This window comes from Meles meles, chromosome 8 (genome assembly GCF_922984935.1).
Source record: "Meles meles chromosome 8, mMelMel3.1 paternal haplotype, whole genome shotgun sequence".
NCBI classification, from domain to species: domain Eukaryota; kingdom Metazoa; phylum Chordata; class Mammalia; order Carnivora; family Mustelidae; genus Meles; species Meles meles.
In genome coordinates this window covers 81759423-81785231 of record NC_060073.1, presented here as the reverse complement: position 1 = coordinate 81785231, position 25809 = coordinate 81759423, and the positions used below count along the sequence as shown (strand labels likewise).

General features: G+C 33.7%; 1 protein-coding gene across 1 annotated transcript in view; it reads left to right on the top strand.

Moving 5' to 3' along the window:
- The window catches only part of CNTN5 (contactin 5), an 867308-nt gene that overhangs the window by 702681 nt on the left and 138818 nt on the right, over positions 1–25809 (top strand). Inside the window, exon 14 of the mRNA XM_046016150.1 lies at positions 22145–22265. Within this exon, the coding sequence (XP_045872106.1) occupies positions 22145–22265 (121 nt within the window). The remainder of the gene's footprint in view (positions 1–22144; positions 22266–25809) is intronic.

The following is a 25809-nucleotide window of genomic DNA, read 5'->3' as shown; positions in this document are numbered from 1 at the left end:
GAGAATAAATAAATATTTGTAGAGTTGCTAAGGGAATCAGCAAAGGTAGGAGTAGATAAACTAAAAACCCGCCATTGAGAGTAGGTCACTTAGAAACAGATGTCAACTATATTCTCTAAATCTAAATCTTTTTTATTATTGTTAACCAAGGAAAGTTTCTAACTTCTATTAAAGTTATAAAGAACATCAATTTTCAATAGTTCTATTCATTTTGCTTCACAAGAAAATTTAAATATTTTAGATATTTTACTAAAAGTAATTTTTTATAATAACCACAGGAGTTGATAATAAAAGAGAAACACACAATGGATTCTAGTTATCATGTTGAGGCAATGCTGACATGTTTTATAAGTTTTCTGTTATTTTTAAAAAGTACCCTATATGTATCTATGAAGCCAGGGAATATAACTTAACCTGCAGAGGGATGAAATCCATAATATAATAAAGACCTTGATATTAGGATTTCCAGCTTATAAGAATAATATATAAAAGAAGATTATTCTTTTTAGTTTCTGAAAGCCTTAGTAAATAAAAGACTGTCCTTATTCTCTAATACCACATAAGGTTTAGGATTTTTATAAGCAAACATGGTTAAGTTTACATTTTGAAACACTATTGATATGTAAGTATTGTGTTTTAGACTGACTCCTATATTATTTCTCAAAGTGGTTTTCAAAGAGTTGGTTTTTGAGAGACCATTATTTTCAAGATATCTTTGAAATTCTACTTTTATTTGGCAATTTCTCTTTCTGCATCTGTTTTGTGTTAAATTCTAAGCATGCCTAAGTATTATGATGTGTTTAGCTTTTAGCTTTTCAAAATTCTCTAGTTTCTTTCATGCACTATTTTTATCATATTGCAATACAAAAGTGAACTTTACGAATCTAGAATTAATAAGTCAGTAGGTAGCCTCTCAAGAATGTTTTCTATCTTGTAAAAGGAGGAAGAGGAAATTTTGGAGATAGCTATTGGGCTATTATTATTCACTTCCTTTCTTCATCTGATATCCCTTATATAAAAGAAATGGAAAAGATCAACTTAGAGAATTTGTAAATCACAACACCTTTATCTTTAACAAAGAATTAATGACTCTATAGAGTATTTTATCAGTGTATAGTAGACGAATTCTGAATTTATCTCAGTACCACAAAGATTTATTAAGCACCTGTACACTAGGCACCTGTCCAGGAACTGAGGGTTCTATAGTAAGCAATAACAAACACACTATGGGAGGTATATGAATACAACTGAGATAGAGCAGGGCCTTTGAGGAGAATAGTCTCAACAGAGGAGAAGGCATATAAGCTGCTGCTGTGTGGCAAGAGCAATGGAAGAAGTGTGTTGAGGGAATTCAGTCCAAGTTAAACATTATCTGACCTGTAGAAGCAAAGGAGATTTTCAAACTAAATAATATCTGAGCCTAGTTTTTTTTTTGTATGTGTTTTGTGTGTGTGTGTGTGGTTTTTTTTTTTTTTTTTTAAGATTTTATTTATTTCAGAGATTGAGAGAGAGCAAGGGCAGGGAGAGAGGCAGAGGGAGAGGAAGGAGCACATTTCCCACTGAGCAGGGGGTGCCTAAACTAGTCCTACAGGAGAGTAGAAGTATTGCAGAAAAGCAGGGAGAGGGGCACTTAGGTGGATCAGTGGGTTAAAGCCTCTGCCTTCAGCTCAGGTCATGATCCCAGGTCATGGGATCAAGCCCTGTGTAGGCTCTCTGCTAGGCAGGGAGCCTGCTTCCTCCTCTCTCTGCCTGCCTCTCTGCCTACTTGTGATTTCTGTCTATCAATTAAATAAATAAAATCTTTAAAAAAGATACAAAGAAAAGCAGGGAGAAGAAGCAAAAGGGAAGAAGACATTCCAGGTAGGGACTGAGCATGAGGAAAATCAGAAAGATACTGGGGTTTTGTATACCAAATCATAATAATGAATGGTGATCTTACAGTTAAGGCAAACCTCATATAATAAGTACTATAGAAATTTCACTTTAAAGAAAGCTGCTCATATCACCTTTTAAAGTTAAATAAATTGTCATGATTTTTCTTGGTTCCAATTAACACAAGTCACATATTCCTAGTAAAATTAAAGGTGCCAGATTTTTCCAAATTAAGTCCGGGGATAAATTGTATGTTTCTTAGCATAAGTGTGTGTGTTTTACATAAATTTACATGTTGCTTAAAGCTTTCTATCGAGTATATAAAAAAAGAAATTAACTACTGCAATGTTAAGATTCAATATCCAGAGTCATTGAGATAAATCCCGAGGAGCAGTATGTTATTTTTTAAAGGAGGCTGCTTGTTATTCTAGAAGCAATTATAAAAATATAAAACAATTAAAGAAAACAGGGTAAAATCAGAATTTCTGCTTCCATCTACATTTATTCCTTTACTAAATTATATACTTTTGAGGACAGGAATCATATCTCTCTTCTTAACCATTTTTTTAAAAAAGATTTTATTTATTTGTTTGACAGACAGAGATCACAAGTAGGCAGAGAAGCAGGCAGAGAGAGAGGAAGGGAAGCAGGTTCCCTGCTGAGCAGAGAGCCCGATGCAGGGCTTGATCCCAGTACCCTGGGATCATGACCTGAGCCAAAGGCACCCAGGCGCCCCCTTCTTAACCATTTTTGAACACTTGGTATCATGCCTGGCAGATTATTTGCTAAATATTTGTTAAATTAGTTATTTCATAAACAACTATAATTTTATGCTCATATATAGTGACTTCCTCATTTCTCTGCTCATTTGTTAAACTACCATACCAAAAACAAACAAAAGGAATATACCAAAAAAAAAAAAAAAAGAATATACCAATATCATGGAAAATTTTAGTACAGTTTCTCACTTTACAAAAACTTAATGGTGGGGCGCCTAGGTGGCTCAGTGGGTTAAAGCCTCTGCCTTCGGCTTGGGTCATGATCCCAGGGTCCTGGGATCAAGCCCCACATCAGGCTCTCTGCTCAGCAGGAAGCCTGCTTCCTCCACTCTCTCTCTGCCTGCCTCTCTGCCTACTTGTGATTTCTCTCTGTCAAATAAATTTTAAAAAATCTTTAAAGAAAAACCAAAACAAAAAAAAACAAAAACTTAATGGTTACCTGCGATATGTATAGCACTACATTATGGCCAGAAATACATGTTTCATTAAAGTGTGATCTTTCTTTTAGAATGCTAATCAATACAGATATTTAAATAACTATTTAATGTGATAGTGTTATAGTATTGAGACTTTTTACTGTTGAGAGAAGTAAACTACGAAAGGGAAATTTGAATTATTAACCAAGTAAGTCATTGGCAGAAAGATTTAATTAATGTTCAATTGAATTTATTATTAAGGATAATACTAAAGTTTATATAATCAACTACTAAGGTAAGGTAATAATCTAACTGATAATTTCTAAATATCTTGTCATATACCTTACATATTTGCAAAACCAAAAGAACTATCTTGAAGCAAAATTAGCTAAAATAATTTAGAATCCATTAACATGTGAAGATATAACATTGTACTAAACAGTTCAAGGATTTCTTACTAATAAGCCTAGTTGAAACTATCAAATATCGTTTATGTTTTTTAATAGCTGATAGCCTCACAAATAAAGCATACTGATAAATTTGTTTTAAAATACTTATTAAATATGGTGATGGTATTTTACACAAGCATTTCTGAAATCCACAGTCTAATTGCCATTATCCATCATGTAAGTAGTAAGGAAAACTGAAAGACTGGTTTTCTTGAAGAGACCTGTGACATACATTGTTCACTTCCATCACACTGTAATGATTCTAAACAGTCTACTGCAAAGTCTTTAGTGTTTAAAATAGGTTTAATTAATGTTACAGATGCAAGCATTTCAATAAGATGTTTCTATTTGTTTTTAAGAGTAATCAGACAACAGACATTAAAAATCACTTTTTGTTAGTTAACTTTTTTATTAGGGGGTGGGTTGCCTGAGTTGAGGGTGGAGTGTCGAGGGGTGCCTGATTGCCACATGCTGTCTCATACCAAAATTCTGACTGGAATAATCCTTTGATATGTTTATTTTTATATTTTAGACACTGATACATAAATGCCTTTAGAGAATATTTCACATTTTAAATATCAATGAATATTTTTTGTAAATATCTCCTTTTGTTTCCTGTAACTATGGGAAGGTAATTCAGGACTAGTTATCCTAAGCATATAGAGGTGAACATTAAATAAACAGTTTGTATTAGTTTTTGCTGCAAAAAAGTGACTTCAAACCATCATTTATTTAGCTCATGATTTTATAGAAGAGCAGTTAGAGCTAAGTTCATGGTCTCAGCAAGAATCATTCATGCATCTGTAGTCACCTGCTAGTCAGCCTTGAGGCACTAACATTAATGGGTTAGCTCGCCACTAGGCAAATGGACGATGTGTTTCTTATCATCCAATAGACTAGCCCGGGGTTGTTCACATAGAGGACTCACAGTTCCAAGGTCCGAGAGTAGAAGCATCATGATCCCTTAGGCTGAGGCTCAGGACTTGTTCCACATCACTGTGTCACATTCGATTATAAGGCCATATCAGATCCAAAGAGTAAGGAAGCAAAGGCTTGCTGGGACGAACTGCAAAGTATTGCAGGTATTTTTGCAATCTACTTCCATCTGTCCTCTGGCCACATTTTTTTTACATTTCTTCAAGTTGCAACCCCCTTCCCAGGATCCACAAAAGTCTCGCTCAATTACAGTTCCAATTTTTGTTTTGTTAGCTTTGGCTGCAAAAAGAATTTCACACAATTTATGAACAAATTCTATGGATCAGTAATTTGTGCGGGGCTTGGTTGTTTTTTCTCCTCTTCTCATGTGGGCTTTTATATGCATCTGCAGTCAGCTATCAGGTCAAGACAGCTAGGATGTTATGTCTGTACTCTAAGTGGTCTCCCACCCTATAGCAGGCTAGCCCAGATTATGTCACATGGTTGTTATAGGATCCAAAATAGCAGTCTCCAATGCAAATGCACATTGCAAACATCGGTTGGTTCCAGGTTTGCTAATGTCTTATTGACAAATGCAACTCACTTCGTGAGGTGCAGTGAGTATGGGAGAGGGTTGTCTAGGGGTGTGGAATCCAGAAGGCATGAAAAACTTTGGGGCCATTACTGCAACAGTCTACCACACAGTCTAATAATTACCAGGTCCAAGTGATCCTTAACTTCAACTATGGTATCATTTTTTTTTTATAGTATCATTTTTTAAGATGAAAAAAAAGCTAGATTATATATGTGGTATTATGTAGGGGGAAAATGAGCGTTAGGGAACAATCATTTGCACAACACTAAAATAACATACGCTGTTACTACCAACACAACTATATCAACTGCTGTATGCAGTCACTATCTGAATTGATTCATCTTTATTGAACTAAGCCAGTCAAAGTGCTTGATGTGGCTATAGAAAGTCATTTTTCTGTTTTATATGCCTTGTATTCTACTTTTTAAAATATTAGGAAATTTTAACACTTTATCTGTTAATAGAAAATAGGCAAAAGTTAGAAAAAAGAAATTAACAGAAAAAGATTAGTTGTTTAATTAAAAATGAATTAATAGGCAAAAGTTAGAAAAAAGAAATTAACAGAAAAAGATTAGTTGTTTAATTAAAAATGAATTAATTGGCATTTCAGAAAAATAGCATATTCTGAAGATATTTATAATATATGCTACTTTATCTATCCTAAAATAATCCATGTTAAGTATCTCTTCAAAAATTGGTTGTAGTGACTTTTGAGCTTTAGTTATATTTTGATAAGAACAAAAGCATATATATTATTAATGAATGATGAAAAGATTACAAATACTTCTAAAAAAAGGAACATACTGAATATTCCAAAACCAAAATAAATTCATAGGCTGTTTCAGCCAACATTTCCAGTTGTTTCTCCTTAACGAATGGTTAGCATCATAATTTTTTGTTATCACTGATTTTGCTACAGCTTAAACTACTGAAGAGAATGGAAATATTTATAAAACTGCTCACTATCTAGAATTAAATGAAGAGTTGATCCTATAAAACAATGTTAACAGTAGACTAATCCAAGGAAAATAGTAAAGGTGAAAAAATTAAGCAGTTCAACTTCGTATCATTTTCAAGTTATACATTCAATAATTTTTATATGAAATATATCAATAGGGAACTTCTAAAATGTATTTGAAGGCAAAAACAAAGATGACTAAAGTATATTAAGAAATGCAAAACCTGACAAAGTTTATAATTAGTATAATGCACATTAGACAGTTTTGTTGAAGTTCTACTCAAAGGTGAAGGTTCCATCTGTGAACATAATGGCAGAAAATTCACTTTTCATGAGGTTAATTTTTAGCTGGTAACACCAAAGAGTATCATGAATACCATCAAAGTTCTTCAGGAAATTCTCCAAGAATTTCTTATTTAGTAATGATTATAATCTTAATACATGAAATCAAAGGGACTTGAAAAGTCAATTCAACTGAATGGCTTAATATACCAGAAGATTCATTCAAATTCAATTCAAGTATTGGCTGTGTAGGGGTCTGCACAAAAATCTCATTTGCAGCCAAAATAAATTTAAAAAAATATAACTGAATATTTCTAGGTGGTTGACACATAGCACAATGTTCTTGACCAAGCCAAAAATAAAGATTGACTCTATCAGCTTGGAACACCCTAGTGACTCAAGCTCTAGTCAGATCTGAAGATCTGAACAACAGTTATAAAATGTCATCTTCCATGTGTCTAGAAATTCTTAACCAGCCATTGAGGTCTCACCTAACTTCGTATGTTTTACATTTACTATGTCGTCAATGTTACCCACCAGTAGTTCTAATTTTTTTTTTAAGATTTTATTTATTTATTTATTTGAGAGAGAGAGAATGCACACAACAGGGGGAGGTGCAGAGGTGGAGGGAGAAGCAGACACTCTGCTAAGCAAGGAGCCCAACATGGAGCTCTATGACCTGAGCCCAAGACAGCCACTTAATCAACCGAGCCATCCAGACACTCCCCACTAGTATTTATTAACGTTAAAAGCAAGGTTTGAATGTAGCTGCCAGCATTTACACAATTATGCTGGATTGAGCAACATGGAGAGCAGATAATAGCAAGACAATATTGAAGCAGGTTCCCTAAGATTAAAATATGCAAAGTGTCTTTGCAAAGACATTTTAAAAGAATATATGGAGAGCAAGAGATCACATGAAGATGAACATAACACAGCTATAGATGCTAACATACAACCATACTGCTAGACCAGTCTGACATTGAGCAAAAGAAAATATGAGGACTCTGTTAACAGATGCCTTGAGAAGGCATACCTAGTTAAGCCTGTTAATATCCTAATATTATACTTCTTATATTTTCCTCTGTCTTACTGTGATCCTAGACAAATTATATATGTATAGGAAGATTTTTATTGGTTTTTAAATTAAAACATATTTTAAATATTTGTTCTCTCATTACTCTTATTCAAAATTGCTGAAAATTCTTCATACTATTTGATATATATCTAATTCATTCTTTTCAATAAGTATATTATAGTCCACAGTAAAGTATACCTCAATTTATTTAGCCATTACCCTTTTAATAAATATTAACTTTGTTTTCTATTTTGAGGCATATATGAAGAATGATACAGTAAACATTTCTAAACCTCTGTATCTATGTATATTAATAATTTCCTTTCTATGGCATAGATTTCCAGGAATGGATTGCAGGGTAAAATAATAAACTATTTTTATTTTAAATAGATGTTTCCAGAATTTTCACAGTAATGATAGAGTTTCAAATTATGCTACTTAGTGACATCATTATACAGTAAAATATTGGTAGATCAGGTTGGGAGAGGGTTTCAAGAGCTTTTGATGTGGGGGGCACCTGGGTGGCTCAGTGGGTTGAGGTCTCTGCTTTCCGCTCAGGTCATGATCCCGGGGTCCTGGGATGGAGCCCCGCATCGGGCTCTCTGTTCATCAGGGAGCCTGCTTCCCTTTCTCTCTCTCTGCCTGCCTCTCTGTCTACCTGTGATCTCTGTCAAATAAATAAATAAAATCTTAAAAAAAAAATGAGTTTTTGATGTGGGCCCAGCTTTGTCCCTACTTAGCTGTATTACATTGGATGAGTAATGCCACCTTTCTGAGTCCTTATCTTCAAAGTGAAAATGTTAGAGTCAATGACTCCTAATGATCTACCTAATTTTGAAGTTCTATGATTTTCAAAGACCAAAATCCAAAAAAGTCTCCAGATATGCTATCCAATGACAGTGAAATAATTTTTTTTAAATGTTAATGCACATTAACCATTTTTTCAGGAGGGAACATTGATAGCTCCAAAAATCACATTTTCCTTTTTAAATATTGCATACCTACTCGATTAATGGAAGATACCTCAAACTCTACTGATGTTCTTAGAATCAGACAAATCTTTAGGCTGAAATAATTCCAAAATGGAAAAATAATCTCAAATCTGAATATATTTATATATGTATAATACTTTGATAAAAAATTGAAATTTCCTCTAAAGCTAAATAAAGATTTCCTCTAAAAGCAACAATAATCTTAGAAAGTGGAACAATGTCCTTTTCTCTTAAAAAGGGATCAACATGTCTTATTTTTTATTACTAGCATAAATGCACACATACATACACACACACGAAGACACATATAATGAAAAACACAAGCCCTAGTAATGTGAAATCTTAGAACAAAATATATATGCATATATGATTATTGGTTTTGCTATCAGTTCACAGGTGTGAAATTTTGAAGTCTTGTAAATATTCCTTGAAATATCAGAAGATGTATAACATAGCTAAAGAACAGTGATAAGTAGGAGAATGTGATGATTTTTAAGCTTTTGAGTAAACTCTGATTTTTATATGTTAAGTAAGTACAAATCCTTATTATTAAAAATGAGGTTTCTGTGATAAAATGTTTTGACTAGCTTTCAAAATTTCAGTTGAATTTGATTGAGTCCTTGACCTTGAACTTTTCATACTTGGCTTTTGATTGATACATTTATTCAATTTGAACTTTTCTTTTAACAGAACTATTCTTCTGTTTGAATCTTCATTGAAAGATTGCTGTTGTAGCTCACAGTCTAAGCAATGTTTGAACAGTTAGTCTTTTCTGACATTGATGTGTTTAAATTCCTTAAATTCCCTAAATTCTAATTTTTGATGTTGATGAGAAGAATCTTCATGACTGTGAAGGACAGTACTTAAACAGATTGCCTTCTTTTACAGTGAAGTATTTTTGAGTCAGAATCTTTTCCCTAAACATTAGTAACTATCAAATTAATCTAGGAAAAGAATAGTAGTTGTTCATGAAGCCAATAGTTGAAATAATACAACTGCTTATTGAAGATTATACTTATTAAAATACTTAATAATATTACACATAGGATATGAATACCTGAAAAATTTGAATTTTGAAGGAAAACTTGAAACAGCTATGTATTTAACTGGCAAATTCATCTTTAGAAATTCTTATATAAAATTAATTACTCCATATGGAATATTATATTTTTGCAAAAAGTTTAAGTTTAAAGTTTCTCCACTCTTCTTGCTCATTTTTTCTTTCAAACTGTCAACACATTCCATAGCAATCATTACATAACAAACCATATTTTTTTCATATATGTGAAGAGGCTTCTATGTGCCAGACACTGGGCTAGACACTGGGTATAGTAAATTGAATATCATCTTTATTTTTTTTTTAAGAATGAATTCCAATTATGGTTGATACTCACAAGATCAAAATATAGTTAAAAAGGCTTTTAGGGTGATATTTACTCAGTGGACACAAAGGCCTTTTCTTTTTTCCATTCATTTATAGCTCAAGAATATGAAATGAGAAATAAGCTTATTTTTCAACCCAGCAAGTTCTGGGTTGGAAATATTTCCTCTAACTTCTCCCTGGGGATGATCTTTTTTCAGCTCAAGTCACTTCTCTTATACTTTATCACAGGTAACTAAAAGAAGTCAGTCAGTTAACACTTTTAATACTCATTGTCCTTATAAATCACCTTAATTCAATCCATAATTTCATTAAGAACTTTTTGTATCTTCCACATTACCACAGGCAATGGTTTTGCTAATTTTTCTGCCAGTTCATCATTCAAATACGTTTGTTCCAGCCTCCATTTGTCATCCTCTCAATGTTTTCCCAGTCTCAACCAAGTTTCTTTGGGTTCTTCCCTATCTTGGACTGGGGGTCTTGTTACTGTGGAAATATATTCTAGTATAAACAAAAGGTCTTATACCCACATACGTTGATCTTTACCTTGAGACATACTTTTCTTGTAGCCATCTGGATTGATGCTGCCAAGGCCATTTCTTACTTTGCTAGTCCCATACCATTTGGTGAGACTGGAGATGAGAAGTGTTTTATTTTTGAACCTATAGTCCTGGCTCCTTCAGATTTCCTTAGTATTCTGCTTCATAAATGAGTGATTCTCTCTTTTTGGTTCATTTTTCTGTATTCATACCTTACTTTATATAGCTAAAAGAAACCTGTTGGTACTTTTAGTTTTCTTCCTAAAAATATTTCCTTAAGCAAATTCAAAGTTTGTTCACTTTGAATAATGTGTGTGTTCACATCATCTCAGATGACTGTATTACCAAACTTTTCCACCACTGCATGAAGGTTCATCTTTTCTTCAGTGTCCTATAATAGTTTCCTCACTGCTTTTCAAGTCTTTATCAATAGTCTCCTTGAGATCTTCCCAGATGCCATTAATATTGTCCTCATGGCCTCTGAAAATAACCCCAAAGCCAATGCCACATGTTTAGACTTGAGTTACAACAGCACCCACTTATAGGTACAAAATTATTTTATGTTATTCACTGTTGTACAACAAGGCACTCCGAAATTTAGTGTTATAAACAGACAACTATTTTGCGCTGCTCACAATTGTGTGGGTCAGGATATCAGGAATTTGCTGTTACTTAACAGCAAGGATGGCCTGAAACCCAAGGATGGCTTGAATCTTTTCCACAATGGCTGAGCCTTCAGCTAGGGTGGCCAAGTGGCTGGAGATGGCCTGCTTGGGTCAGTATATACTACGTTCCTTAAGCCTCCATTCTGGCTGTTAGATGGATTCCCAGTTCTGCCACGGCTAGAATGCCCAAGATGATTTTATTTTATTTTTTTTTTTTCACAAGTCTGGTGGCTGGGTTAGAATGGTTAAAATTTGGAATTTCTGGACTTCTCTCTTTCTCCATGAAATCTCTCCACATAAATAGCTTAACCTTTTTTTATAGGATGACAGCATCAGGAGAGTCTGACTTTTTAAATGATAGCTGGTTTTCCCAGGGGAATTAAAAAAAAAAATTTCCAGGGGGTCTAGGAAGAAGCTGCAAGTCTTTTTATGATATTGCCACAAAATTTCCAAGACATCATGTCTTCCTATTCTATTAAATCGAAAAGTTATTGATACCAGGCCAGATTCAGGACTATGAAATTAGAATTTACTTCTCGATAGGACAAGTAGAAAAATCTATGTGAACATCTTTAATCTACTACAGTAAACAAGAGGCTAAGTCCTAGGCCTAGTAAGTTCTTTGAGCAACACTATATGCAAAAGGTGTCACCACAAAGCATAGAAACCAGTGTAATATAAAATAGATTGCGAGAGATTTGCTATAGTATAGTATTATGGTTAACCATAATAAAATAGAGTAGGTCTCACATGGACTCAGTGACAATTTTAAACACCAATTAGTGCAATGTCTTGCTGAAAGAGAAAAGGAATAATTAATAGAAAAGAATAAACACTAGCAGGGCAGAAGTGAAGAGAATCTCAAGATAATAAATTTAATTCATATATGCAGCATTAAAGCTTTATTCCAATTATTCACAGATATTGAACTATAGAGAGATGTTGGGGATCAAAAGGCAGGAGTAGAGGAGGAGTAATAGTTAAGATCATAAACAAATGGGTCATTAACCAATGACAGGGAAAAGACAGAAACAGAAACAGTAGATTAGAGCAGGTAGATCTCTTCTGGTTTAGTCTTCTAGATGCAGTATTAACCTCCCTGGCCCAGGATGATAAGTTAATTGCATCTAAGTGACCCAAGGAAAACAAAAAGATGCAAACAAAGTGGTATCATTCCAGACTCATTCCTAAAGTTCTGTGTGAAAATAATGAAACAGAGTGGTCAACCATATGCCTGACACTTTAAGACTTTATAACAATACCAGATCAATGCTAGCCCTAACTGATGAGTGGATGAGAACTAGTATAGTCTCTATGCCGGGGGTTTGCTGATTTGGGGAAAGGAATAGAAATCCCACAGATGGTTGTCCGATCACTCTTCCCATAACCAGAATGGTACTAGACTTGCATGCAGATATTGACTATGTTGCAGTATAAAATCAGTAGCAGAATGAAACTTAATTGTTCTGTATATGATGGTATAACAAAATAGTGTTGACCTTAAAGGATAAATCGAGAATATTATGAGACTGGACTATGGACTCTGAAAAACAACCTGAGGGTTTTGAAGGGTCAGGGGTGGGAGGTTGGAGGAACAGGTGGTGGGTAATAGGGAGGGCACGTTTTGCATGGAGCACTGGGTGTTGTGCAAAAACAATGAATACTGTTATGCTGAAAAAAATAAATAAAATGGGGAAAAAAAAGAGAACAGAAACATTGATGTATCAGTAAAATATTGATCTGTCTAAATTCTGAACTTTGAAGTCAAGTGTTGTCAATTCTCCTTCAACTAAAGATGCATCAGTATAAACTGTCAATGGCTTTTTTTAAAAATAATTTATGGTTTGCATATATAAGATTCTCCCAGTGCTGAATTAATAGTCACAGAAAGGTGAAAAAGCCATGAACAAATGAGGTTGATGGGTCATATGAATTATCAGAAAGATGATTCTGGTATTTTAAAGGGAGATATAACATTTCATGTCTAGATATGGCAGATGAAAGATAGTCATGAAAGAATGAGCTCTCAGAATATTTCTGTAGTTTATTTGGAAAGCTAATTTCTAATACTTTCGTGGTTGTTACTATAAAATGAAACCATTTTATTTTGACACACTTGCCAAATTTTGCCTTAATACTGTTGAATCAAATTGCCTACAGGTCTAAGCAGAATAAGGATTAGTTTTACAGGCAGAACAGTAGAATAAAAGTACTCTTGATGAGAGTCAGGTGCTCAAGGCTCTTCTATCTTCTCACTTAACTTGCCCTTGAACAAGTCACCTACACCTTTTAGCCCTCAGTTTTCTCAACTCTTATAGGAATTGATTAACCAATGATTTGTTAACCAATGATTTGTAACCAATGATTTGTTAACTAATCATTTGTTAACTAATCACCCTAATATTGGTATATTATGCAGTGATTTTTTTAAAAAGATTTTATTTATTTATTTATTTGAGAGAGAAAGCAGGTGGAGCAACAAAGGAAGAGGGACAAGCAGACTCTACTGAGTGTGGAGCCTGACAAGGAACTTGATCTCATGACTCTGAGATCATCAATTGAGCCAAAATCGAGTCTGATGCTCAACTGACTGAGCCACCCAGACACCCTGCAAAGCTTTTTTAATACTATTTACTACTTTAACATATCACATTGTATTATAGCTAGTTTTCTGCCACTCACAGTGCATTATGAGTTTCTCAAAGGTATAATTTTTCTCTTATCTTGTAGCCTGTGCAGCTCAGATATGACAGCTTTTATCTCTTGTAACAACTCCTGTCAACTGAAGCTCTGTGTTGCACAGAATGAATAGGTTGGGTCAAAGCTCAGGCATATTAACTATGAGTAAAGAAGGGTATACTTTCAAATGTGCCAAGTATTTGCAATTTCCTATTTAGACAAAATAGATGCTCTAACAAATGATAAATGAATGAATGAATAATTTTTTAATGGTACATGTGCCATGAGCTCTCATAAAATAAAATATATACCTATTATAAAGTTTTACAATTCTGGAGATTTCCTAGTGGTCATGCCATTGCTAACTGTTTACAAAGCACATATTAGTGCATGAATGAACAAAATGTTTCCTGACTAGTTCTATCAACCTTATATAATGTCAATGAGAGGTAATTTAAGAAGCATAAGCTCAGTGAGAGATAGTTAAGATTATTCCATTACTAGACAATGGTGTAATTTAGAGAAAAACATTTATTCTCTATCTTGATTATTAACAACTTTTTACATCACTGTATTTTTAATGCAAGATTTAAGAAGATGTAATATCTTCTATTTCTACTTTTTAATGCAACATACATTGAGAAAAAGCCCAAGTCAACATAGAATAGAAAAGAAGATACAGGGATACCTGGGTATCTTAGTAGGTAGAGCATGCAAATCTTGTTCTCAGGGTTGTGAATCTGAGCCCCTATTGGGAGAAAAGTTTATTTTTTTATTTTTTAAAGATTTTGTTTATTTATTTATTTGAGAGAGAGAGAGAGAAAGGGAGAATGAGCGAGGAGAGGTGGGGGAGAGGAGAATTCCAAGCAGAATCCATGCTCAGTGAAGAGCCCCATGTAGGGCTTAATGTCATGACCCTGAGATCATGATTCAAGCCAAATGCTCAACTGATTGTGCCACCCAGGTGGCCCTAGAATTCACTTTAAAAAAGAAAGACATAAACATTAAGGTAGAGAAAATATAGACATTTTACAGTTTACAAAGAGATGTATACATATTCCTTTGTATTTATTCCAAAGAGCACCATTTCACAGAATATGTGCATGTACTCCAGGAGACCACAGGCAATATCAGTGTGGCTTGGAGTGTTCATACACAGGACCCCAGACTAAGAAGGGTCTTGTGCTTGGTGTAGTGCTTCACTGACACCATTTTGAAATTCTTAATCATTTTTGGACAAGGGGATCTGTGTTTTCACTTTACAGTGGGGCCCATAAATTATGTAATCAGTTCTAGTGGTCAGTTAAGTCTTTCAAAATAATAATAATAATAATATTTTTAAAAGTCCTTAACATAGGAGATAGAATTTGGAGACTTGGCAGTTACTGAGGAACCACTTGAGGAAAGATGCAGACAGCACATTTTCATTATAGTGAGAGACAAGGTAAGATGAGTCCAGCCTTAAATGCTCATTAAGATGTTGGGCCACCTTGTAGGCCATAAGTAAAGATAGCCAGTAAAGATTTTATAATCGTAAATAAAATTAGTTTTAAAGAAGGACAGATCTAGCAATGGTATGGGTAAGGGTAGAAATCAGTATTCATGAGATGATTGTTACTACTATATGAAGCACACAGAAAGAGAAAATATCTTTCTTTGGATCCTGAGTATTGTACTTATCAGATAACATGCTTATTTCTCTCATTCACATTTATTCCAAACCTAGCTGCAAATGTGAGGAAAGATACTTTACACTCTCATCTTAATGTTTTTTTTCAATCAAACTTGGATTAAACTAGACATTCAAGTGCAGAGTCTATCTATCTATTATCTATCTATCTATCTATCTATCTATCTATCTATACATATAAAACTTTGATTTTATACAAAATTTAGCGTAGCCCACAGAAATAAATATCTGTTGAATTAATCAGTGATAATTGCATAAACAATAAAAGGAGGATATAACAGATTTTCTTAGCAGGTATATAAGATAAACTTCAGCAACAGTTAGGAAGGAGTTAAGAATAAGTTCAAGAAAAGTATAGACTGATAACCTATATGATTTTGTCTATTTCATGCCTCTTTTAACTTAGAGGTGCTAGATTAGTATAGAAATGACACTATCAGCATTAGAGCTTATTTAAGTCTATCAAGGCAACTTATAACAATACCATAAAATGGGTGGCTTATACACAACAGAAATTTATTTTTCACAGTTCTGGAGTCTGGGAAGTCCAAAATCAAGGCACTGACAGATTCAGTCTGGTGACAGATGGTCATCTTCTCACTGTGTCTTCACATGACAGAAGGGGTAAGAGAACACTTTAGGGTCTCTTTTATAATGGCACTAATCCCATTCATACTATACCACCCAAACACCTCATTTCCAAATACCATCATTTTGGAGATTAGATTTCAATATGTGAATTGGGTGTGGGGGGGCTGGGGTACACATACAGTCTATAGCATGATACTTTTATCTTGATCATTTATGTTAATCATAAATAAAGGAATGCCCTTTTACCTGACTGCTTGGGAAAAGAGAGTCAATGCACATATGTTCAGACCAAACACATTTTTCAAGAATTAGGGAACAAACTCACCACCTAAGTCTGACATTGACTGACATATTAAATATCACATTCTCCAGCCCTATATGTCTACTTGGGAAAGGAGGAACACTACTGTTATACACATATCACTTTGTCATTCATTCATTATTCTTCATATATCCAATTTTGTTGTTGAGGAAATAAATATGACTTGACATTTTTATTTTTAAATTTGTTATAGTAAAATTTAATTGTAACTTGTCTTGTATATTCTTGCTTTGGCTGCTTCCTAATGTCTAATCTTCATTTTAACCAAGATAGTGGACCGATTCCATGAATTCATGACTTTGTGCTTATAATGCTAAGTGATCCGAGTTCATCAAAGAGTTTCAACTCGTTCATCTTTAACTTATGTCATCAAGTAAAGCTGTTTCTGCATTTTTCTTAATACTTAAAAGTAAATTGTTAGAATGTGTGTTGGAAATTAAATACCAAAGTTATAGTTATGGGATATGAGAGCCATTTTTACCTATTTTCAGTCTTCACCTCATTGTTGGATTCACTATTTCATCATTTTAGACATAAATATTTTTGTCAAATAGTATTTTGTCTAGTATTTTTTCACTAGTAGCAATTAATTTTTCTATTTCAGGCATGCAATTTAATATCAGCTTTCTTTAAAAATATAATAAAACCCATATCATCATGAATGTAAACCCTATTATATAAAGGCTTAAGGGAAAAAAACAGGAAATAATATATATATACATTATTTTTCTTTTTATAGCTTATCATGATAGGGCACTTGAAACAAATCATCCTCTGGGAAAAAGAAATACTGTATCAGGGAAATATGTTAAGTATTCAAGAGTTTATGTCAATAACATTAATAATATCTAATAATCCATGTCTCATACCTGACACCTAATTTTTTTATTTTAGAAAATATTTTTAAAATCACATCTCACAGAATTTATATGCTATCTTACTTTTGCTTTGTAGAGAAGAATGTATGTCTCTACAAATGTAGAGAAGATTTGTATGTCTGTTAGGGGATAGGAGTGCTGGAAATACCCTACGTGAGCCCCTTGAGAAAGTTAAACCCTAAAGGAGGGCACAGAAACTGCTGTCCCCATAGGATTCTGACTGAGCCATTCAGCATGAGCCCTGTTTACAAGAATACTCAATTTAAGCTATCTTGTTGTTTAGATGATTCATTCCCTGAACATTCTCAGAGTGCTTAGTATGTGCACAGAAATCTGCTAAATCCTGCTGAAAAAAAAATGCTTTAAGAGTATTTTACACTTTTGAAACATTTCCCAAAGTTCATGTATGTATGTATGTACTTTGTTTCACTTGATTTCCCTCATGAAAGAGACAGTACAGTTGTTATTATTCCAATAAAGTGAGTTTCCAGAGTTGTGGGGCCAGGAAGTTGCTAAACTAAGGCTAGAATTCAGGTCTTCTTATTCTGAGTGCAGTCGTTTCCTTATAAGAGAGTAAGAGAGGAGATTTTATATATATATATATATATACACAAACACACATATATATACATATATATATGTGTGTGTGTGTGTGTGTGTGTATATATATATATATATAACCAGAAAACTTACTATATCTATGGAAAATATTGGTAGACATTTGTTGAAGGAGTGAATACCAATTAAAGATTTGTCTCATCTAAGAGTGTAATTATAGTTCCCTTTAACAGACAACATATATCAAAAACTTATTATGTGCCAAGTATTGCTATGGGCTTTACTTGCATTATCACATTGCTGCTGTGAGAGAAGTTCTACATGACAGAGGAATTCCCCAACTTAAAAATGTAATAAGTGGCAAATAATACATTATATGTTAATAAAAAATTTATAAATGGTAGAGCAGAAATCCACACAATTCTGTGTCTTCCTAAAACCTGTATATACTCTTTAAGTACCCTTTTCCCACTGTCTTTTTCTGCGATCTTTTCTCATTTCCCAACATAACTTCTTTGAAAGCAAAAAAGGGGAGGGAGGAGCTATGTCAGGCACAGAGAAGGAAGAAAGCAAGTCATTCATGCATTCATCAGCTCACCCAGTGATCATTGGCTACTTTAGCACCAAGCTCAGTTCTGAGACTGTCTATAATAGACCTTGGGGGTGACTTCCAAGAATGTCAGGTGCTATTTCAGAGACATGAGCAAAATGCTTTTGAAGCATAATTAAACAATGGTAGAACTAATGAAACCTAGTCCAGAAAGTCCAGGAAGACTTTACCAAGGAGAAGGCATTTGAGCTGTCCAAAAGTGTTTTCTCAGGGAAAGAAAGAATAAAGAGCACCTGCAACAGAACAACAGGCAGAATTATGGGAAGTAGTCCCATTGATGAGAAAATTTTAGAGTAAGTTTATAGAAGCACAGGATTCTGTCATAGAAGGCAGTATCATGTTCTGAGGAGCCTTCTGTGTTGAAGTGAGGAGATTAGACTTTATCCGCAAGGTAATAGGAGCCAGCAAACACTTTGAACAGTAAAGTTGTATGTTCTTCCATTTCTTAGGAAATCTTAACTAGCAGTCTTATGTTGGATGAGCAGGACATTTAGTCAAAGTGAAAGCCAATAAAGAGTTGGATTTGAGTGGAAGGATGACAGTTCCTGTTTTATTTCAAAACCATAAATAAAAAGTACGATAATCTAGCAACTGCTCTAGTGAGACTATGTGACCAAGAGATGTAAATGACTTAGCCATGTTACTGCTTTCATAGGTGGTTAACATACAGCTTCTTTCTTTGTTCTTTTTTAATTGAAGTACAGTTAATATACAATGTTACACTAGTTTCCTGTGTATAATATAGTGACTTGAGTAGTCTTCGCATTGCACTATACCCATCACAAATGTAACAGCCTATTTCATAAAGTGTCTTCATTTTATTCAACAAATATTTATTGAGCTCCCTCTATGCGGCATGCACCATGCTAGGTGCACAATGTTTGGAGCATTATGTTAAGTACTGGTTATGGGGAAGTTCGTTTGAAGCAACATGTAACACAATTTATTCATAAAGCCAGAAAAAGCAGCAAAGAAAAGATGGGATATAAAGTATCAAACAAACAAGAAAACAGAGACTAACTCCCAAGACAGAAAAAGTGAAAAGGAGATTTAAGCTTAAGAAAGCAAGCATCTGTTGTTAAGTAACCATTTCATTAAAAGTGTACTAAATTGTGGAGGTTTTCTCTCAGGAACTGCATACTGTGGACCAAGATTAAGTATAATGGATTCCCACATGAATTCTTCTCATTACTTCTCTTGAAAGATCAGTAAATCTACTGAACGGGTAATTTAGGTTTAGTGTTCACAATCCGTTCATTTTACTTTTAATCTCCCCTGTTTAGAATTGTAAAAATATAATGTAGGTATAATCCAAAAGAGAAGGAATGAGACCAAAATGGGACTATTTCAACTCCTCAGATAGTCTTGACATTGACAGAAATGCAATGAGCTGCAGATTTTTTATTCCTGATAGATGGTGATGGAGTTTCAGGCAGTTAATAAAATATTGCACACTATTAATTGCAGGAACCAAGTAAAGGACAGCATAGGAAAGATAATCTATACCTCACCCTCCTGAATTCCTTGAATCTTTTTGTGATTTTCAATGAAGACTCGTCTTAATCTCATTAAGTCTTTCTTTTACTATAATTCAGCAGAGAGGACAAAGGTTTGAGGACTTTTATCCAGGACAAAAAGAAATCAATAATTTGGGAAGAAAAAGTTCTGGAAAATAAGACAATCAATTATTTAATCCTAAGAATGTGATTTTTATCATTTATCATTTAAAATCACATTTTTATCACATTTTTCAAAAATGTGAGCCTGAAAAATGACTTATAATCATTTTTCCACTGTTAAAACTACCCTAGTCAGTCTGTTATATGAGAAAAATAGACAAGAAAATAAAAAACAATAAAACAAAAATCAGCAAGCACAGTCTTTCATAAGCATTATTTCTGGAAATAATAAAGTCCCTTCTGATTTTCTGGACCTCTCCTTGAATTTTTCCATTAGACATGGGCCCCATTCTGGGTTCAGAGTGTGCCTATTGATTCCTGATTAATTTGAGTACCCTATTAGGAGAGTTTCTTTGAAATCCAAGGGGAAAAAGAAATTTTCACACCTAAGATGGACCCATACTACATAAAGTGATAAATATATCAAAGCTGATTTGTAAGTATTAGGTTATATTAATTTGAAACTGAATTATAGCTTATAATGCTTATAATTTGCTTTTGTTTTCCCATATTAAATCAGAGTTGTAAAGTATAAATTTCCTCTTCAGATTTGAAAGAAGTAAACACTTAGTCCAGTATTGATGAGAAAATAAATTTAAGAGTACCAACATATCCTAAGGAAATTAGTGGCATAGGACATTCTCTGGATAAATATCACATTCTTTGAAATAATTGTCACGACATTTTAATGCATCTCACCATGAAACATTCCCTTGTAAATGACTAAACCAGAGTATGTCTTAACAATTATTTCATGAGAGAAAACTTCAATACTCTTAGAGTTACTATCATAAGACTAATGTAAAGGGAGAAAAAAAGCAGAAGTGAAATACCAGAAAGAAGTGGTTTAAAACAGTACAGGGTTAAGCATTTCACTTAAATAAATACACATAGTTTGAGAAGCCAAAACTTCCAAAGACTTCACAAAATTTTCCAATGAACTCTAAGAGAAAAGAATCCAAAGAATTTCCAGAAATTCCTCTAAGTTTTATGATTTTTGTATAACCCATTGGTCTATATCAAAATAAATGCAAGCAACTAAACTCAAATAATTATTGGAATACTGCCCTCTAAGTAGACAAATGCACCTTTTTTTAAGGTAATTCACCTATTCCATCAAAAAAGAAAAGATCTCTAATTTGAAGTGCTTCTCTTTGGCTTGCATTAAACATCCTTTCATATGCTCAACTACTGTTAAAGAGAAGTGTTGAGTTCTTTGAAAATGTCATTTCAAACTGTATGCATCTATGCTCATTCTAGCCAATTGTTTTTGATTGCAACATGAAAACTGAAGAGTATATTGGAGTTTTACTATGTCATTATCCGAAAAAATACCTCATTAGTTGTGGATTCCAAATCTTTGGATGTTCACACTCACACATAAAAATCTGTCTTTTCCGATAGAGTAAATGAAAGCCAAGATTAAGTAATGAAAGTCTGTACCCAACATTCTAATGTTTACAATCATCACTAATCCCATGAACTGCTACATCTAAAAGATATTCTCTCTGGTACTTATTGATCTCTTTAACTGCAGTTATTCTTCAACTATGTTCTAATCATCTTGCTCCCAACAAGAACCAAGTGTTTTGAACATCTTTTGTGTTTTATAACTACACTGATTAACAGAAATTCAGGCTGACCGTACTCCCTGATGGTGATGGTTATGGGAGGAATAAATCTTTGTTAAGTAAAGGCACATGGCTTTGGGACCAGCAATCTTTCACCTAAGCACTCTCATCCTGTTGTCTACAGTGTACTTACAAAAGCAATCATTCAATAAAGTTGCACAAGATAATCTTTTAAGTGCTATCTTCTCAAAAGTAATTTCCACAAGTTGCTATTCCTTTCAAAACTATTGTCTTGCCACCGTATAGGCCTGTCTCAGAATGTCAAAGCAATAATTTTGGCTCACTGATTATTTTTCCTATCCTTTTAAATATAGGATGTTTATGGATATTTAAATATTTCTTAAATATGGTAGCTGCTAAATCATTACATAAAATATTAAAAGTTCAAATTCTTTATTAGCAATTGTTGAAAACATAAATTCCATGTCTTTCTTAAAATAGGGCATGTTTGATTTCTATATTGTTGTCATATAAATTGTAAAGACAAAAATAGGCCCTATGACTGAATGTACAAAATTCCCCTTAAGCCACCTTGAACTAGGCAGATTTGCAACATTTTAAACTGGCACTTCATCCCTCTTTCAGCAAGCATCCTCTGCAGATTTAATGATCAGGAACATCCTTCTGATGCATGCTGGGAGATATGGCTGCAGGGTACAGACCACAGCAGACAGTGTGTCAGATGAGGCAGAACTTCTGGTTAGGGGTGAGTATGCTAATAGTGCAGTCTGAAGACATGATCACCATAAATTATCATACAAAGGAATTTAAATGCATGGACTTTGAGCACATCAGGACTGTGCATTTTACTTTCAATTTTACAATATATGTCATTTTTGCTTAACCTTTTGTCTTTGAAAAATTACATGGAAAACTGCTTCTTAGTAACAGACAAAACCTATAGATCCAACTTCAGGGTCTACAACACCTTTAGTAGTAAGTGGTCACTTAGTGTTTCACCAACTTAATGCCAAACAGAAATTTTGAACAGTTGAGTCACAGATACTTGGACTACAGAGATAAAATTTGTTTGTGTGTTGATGTGTTTTTCAAATGCAAAGCTAATGGAACCCCTAGGCATTTTTTTTTTTTCCTCCACTAACTTCTAAATTCTGCTTCCCCAAACAGGAAAACTGCATGCCTAATATGATGGCATTTGCAACTGTTCAGTGACAGGGATTTTTTAAGTATGAAAATATCAAACAGAGTCTATGAATAAATGACAGTTAAGTGGTTTCCACCATGAACTGGGCTGCCAAATCCTGCAACCTTATAAAGTTACATCTTATTTGAATTAAGTAAATGACTATAGCATAAATTTCTTTTAGCACATTATTCCCCAGTATGGGAAATGCAGCTCCTAGCATGCATATTCTTTCTCTCTCTCTCTCTTTCCTTATTCCCTCTCTTCCTTCCTTCCTCCCTCCTTCCCTCCCTCCTTCCCTTCTTCCTTCCCTCACTTTTTTCTTTCCTTCTTTCCTCCCTTCCATCCTTCCTTCCTTCCTTCCCTCCCTCCTCTCTCACCCTTCCTTCCTTTCTCTTCTTTTCTTCTTTCTTTAGCTTGAGATACAATATACCTACAGAAAATTCCACAAATTATTTGTGTACAGGTGTATAACTCAGTGAAAAAATCAAATGTGAATACACCATGAAACTAAATTCAAGACAACAGCGAGAACATTACCAGAATCTCACCTACTGCCTCTCCTTTTTTGATTTTAAACAATTACATTTGAGTGATGTGAGTATTGTATGCTAAGACTCTTTGCATGATCTCTGCAAATAAAATTCACAATCTATAGCAAAAACTTGTATTTTAGATTTGTCTTTTATCTACGTGAAGCGTTTTTCAATCATAATTTTAAAGAATTCATTAATATAAAAAAATCTTGAGTAGGAAACGTAAGGCATATAGCAAGTTTTATCATCTCTTTGTTTTAGTGGTATGTATTATCAAAGGTTTATTGATTTTTGGTAGTGCATCCATTATTGATCCAAGTAAAATATTGTTTTGATACAAGTGTGTATCTGAGTGAATGGCATTTTGTTCATTTTTGGATGTGTGTGTGTTCCATTCCAAAGGTTATGTGAACTTTTCTCCAAATTTATATCAAGAATGTGTATCTCTATTCCCTTTTACAAAACAACAACCTTTTAAAGTGCTCATCCTCATAATATTCCATTTAGGTGAAAATTTTTCCTTTATGCCTTTTGAAGTTATAAGGCTCATGGAATTGCAAACCCCATATTGCAGTCAAATTTATGGAAAATTGCTTTCTTCTCTTGTTGTGGTCTGTTTTAGATTATGTGTATTTATTGTGTAGCACTTGCCTAGTAATTTAGAATGATGCTCCTAAAATTGGAACTTTCCAAATGGATAACACAATTTAGAGGATGATAACAAGAAACTAGGTATTTTTACAGGGTTATGAGGAGGAGATTTAAACCAACATTCTGCTTTGTAAGTAAAATTAAACTCAACAGAGTTTAGAACATAATTCAGGTTCAGCTTTTTTGTGTTCTGCTCTTTTAGCCTTTGGCTTTATGCCTAGGAGAAGACAAAAATATATAAATGTTGAAATTACACTCAAAAGAAATTTCAAGCAAGTTTCTATTGTCTGAATATTCATGTAACATTCAACTCAAGCTTTCATTCAAAATGAGTTTAATCAAGTCACCAATATTTTATTATATAGTTGCTTTACTTCTCTAAAATTAGTAAAAATAGGTTGCCTCTTCTGCCTGGTTGGTCTCAGACAGATTTAAAAACTTAACTAGGGGTTTTGGTTCTTCCTTTTTTATTTTTACTATTTATGTTAAGAGCTCCTGGTAATTTAAGGAACTTGGATGCTTGACTTTTGTAGTTTCTCATGTTGAGTTGTGAAATAAAACTCAAAATAGTTTTACCCTGCTGTTCTTTCTCCCATTCCCTTTCACTGATTTATAAACTTGGGGAATTCTAATAGTACAGGCCACAGGAACAAAAGTTGAGCATTTTAAATGGAGTTTTTCTAATGATGGCTACAGTTAGAGCACCAGAATCCTTAGAGTGCATTTATTCAAGTATATTTCACATAAAAATGGGAAGAGCAAAGACAATTCCATCATACATCTTCCTACAGAATACCATCATTGGACTGTCTCAGCAGTTCACTTCATTCAGTTGAGCATGAGGAACATTCTTGGGTGGCCAGGGATAAGTTTCTATAACCCTGTAATTCTATTTTAGTGGGGATTTAGGAGATTAAATCTGTGTTCCTCAAGATTGATAGAATCTACTTTTTTATCATCCCCCTTCCCATTAAATACAGTCTTTGAAATACTTTTGTACATCTTATCAAGTCCTGAAATTTTTCTCCAAGCCTCTTAGGAACATCAGATTGGAGCTCAGGTGTGTAGCCCTAAGACCTCATCATTGCCTGCTTAAAATCTGAGTGTTCCGAACTAGTAATGTCTCCTGCTTCCCTACCCATTCACTATTTTAAAGCTATATTTCCCCAAAATGCTTGTTTCCACTGTTGCTTCATTTTGCTTGTGAATGTCAGTTCTATTATTCACCTCTTTCCCACTATTTTTGTCATCCTCCAAAAATTGAATTTCCTTTAATTATCTGAAGCATAAAATCACTTGCTCTTGTATATTTAATATTCAGTGAACCAGCATTATCGCAGCACCACAAATAATTTGGAGAGCCTTAATAGAAGTAATGAATATGTTAAAATAACTTATTTTGCTGAAATACAAAGGGAAGTTAAAACCACACCTGGACATCTGTGCACAATTTAAGTCACTTATTCAAGTGTGATATAGCAACAAAACAGAAAGTAGGGCTAGATGATGTCATGGGAACCTCTTTACAGATAGAACTGTATTGTGTTTCTAGGGCAAAAGAGATTGATCATTAAGAGGTAACATGGGAGGATACAAGATTTGTAAAGGACTGATACTCCCAAGCAATATGAGAGTTGGTCAAACACAATATTAAAACTCCAGAGAACAGAGCATTAGTTTTTTGTTATTTTATTTTATAAAAATGAATATTAGAAATATGTTTCCCCAAGTCAATATAAGAGCAGGAAACTATCGTGGTTTAAAGGATAAAATGTGTTAAGCAGTAATTGGGATCAGAGCAAGAGTTCTATTTACTCCACCCAGGGACAGAAGAGTTTAAAAATTCACTTCTTCATTAAATTTTATATTCATATTACTCTGTTTATTAATATAAAACTGTAGGTCAAGAACTCTTGGGA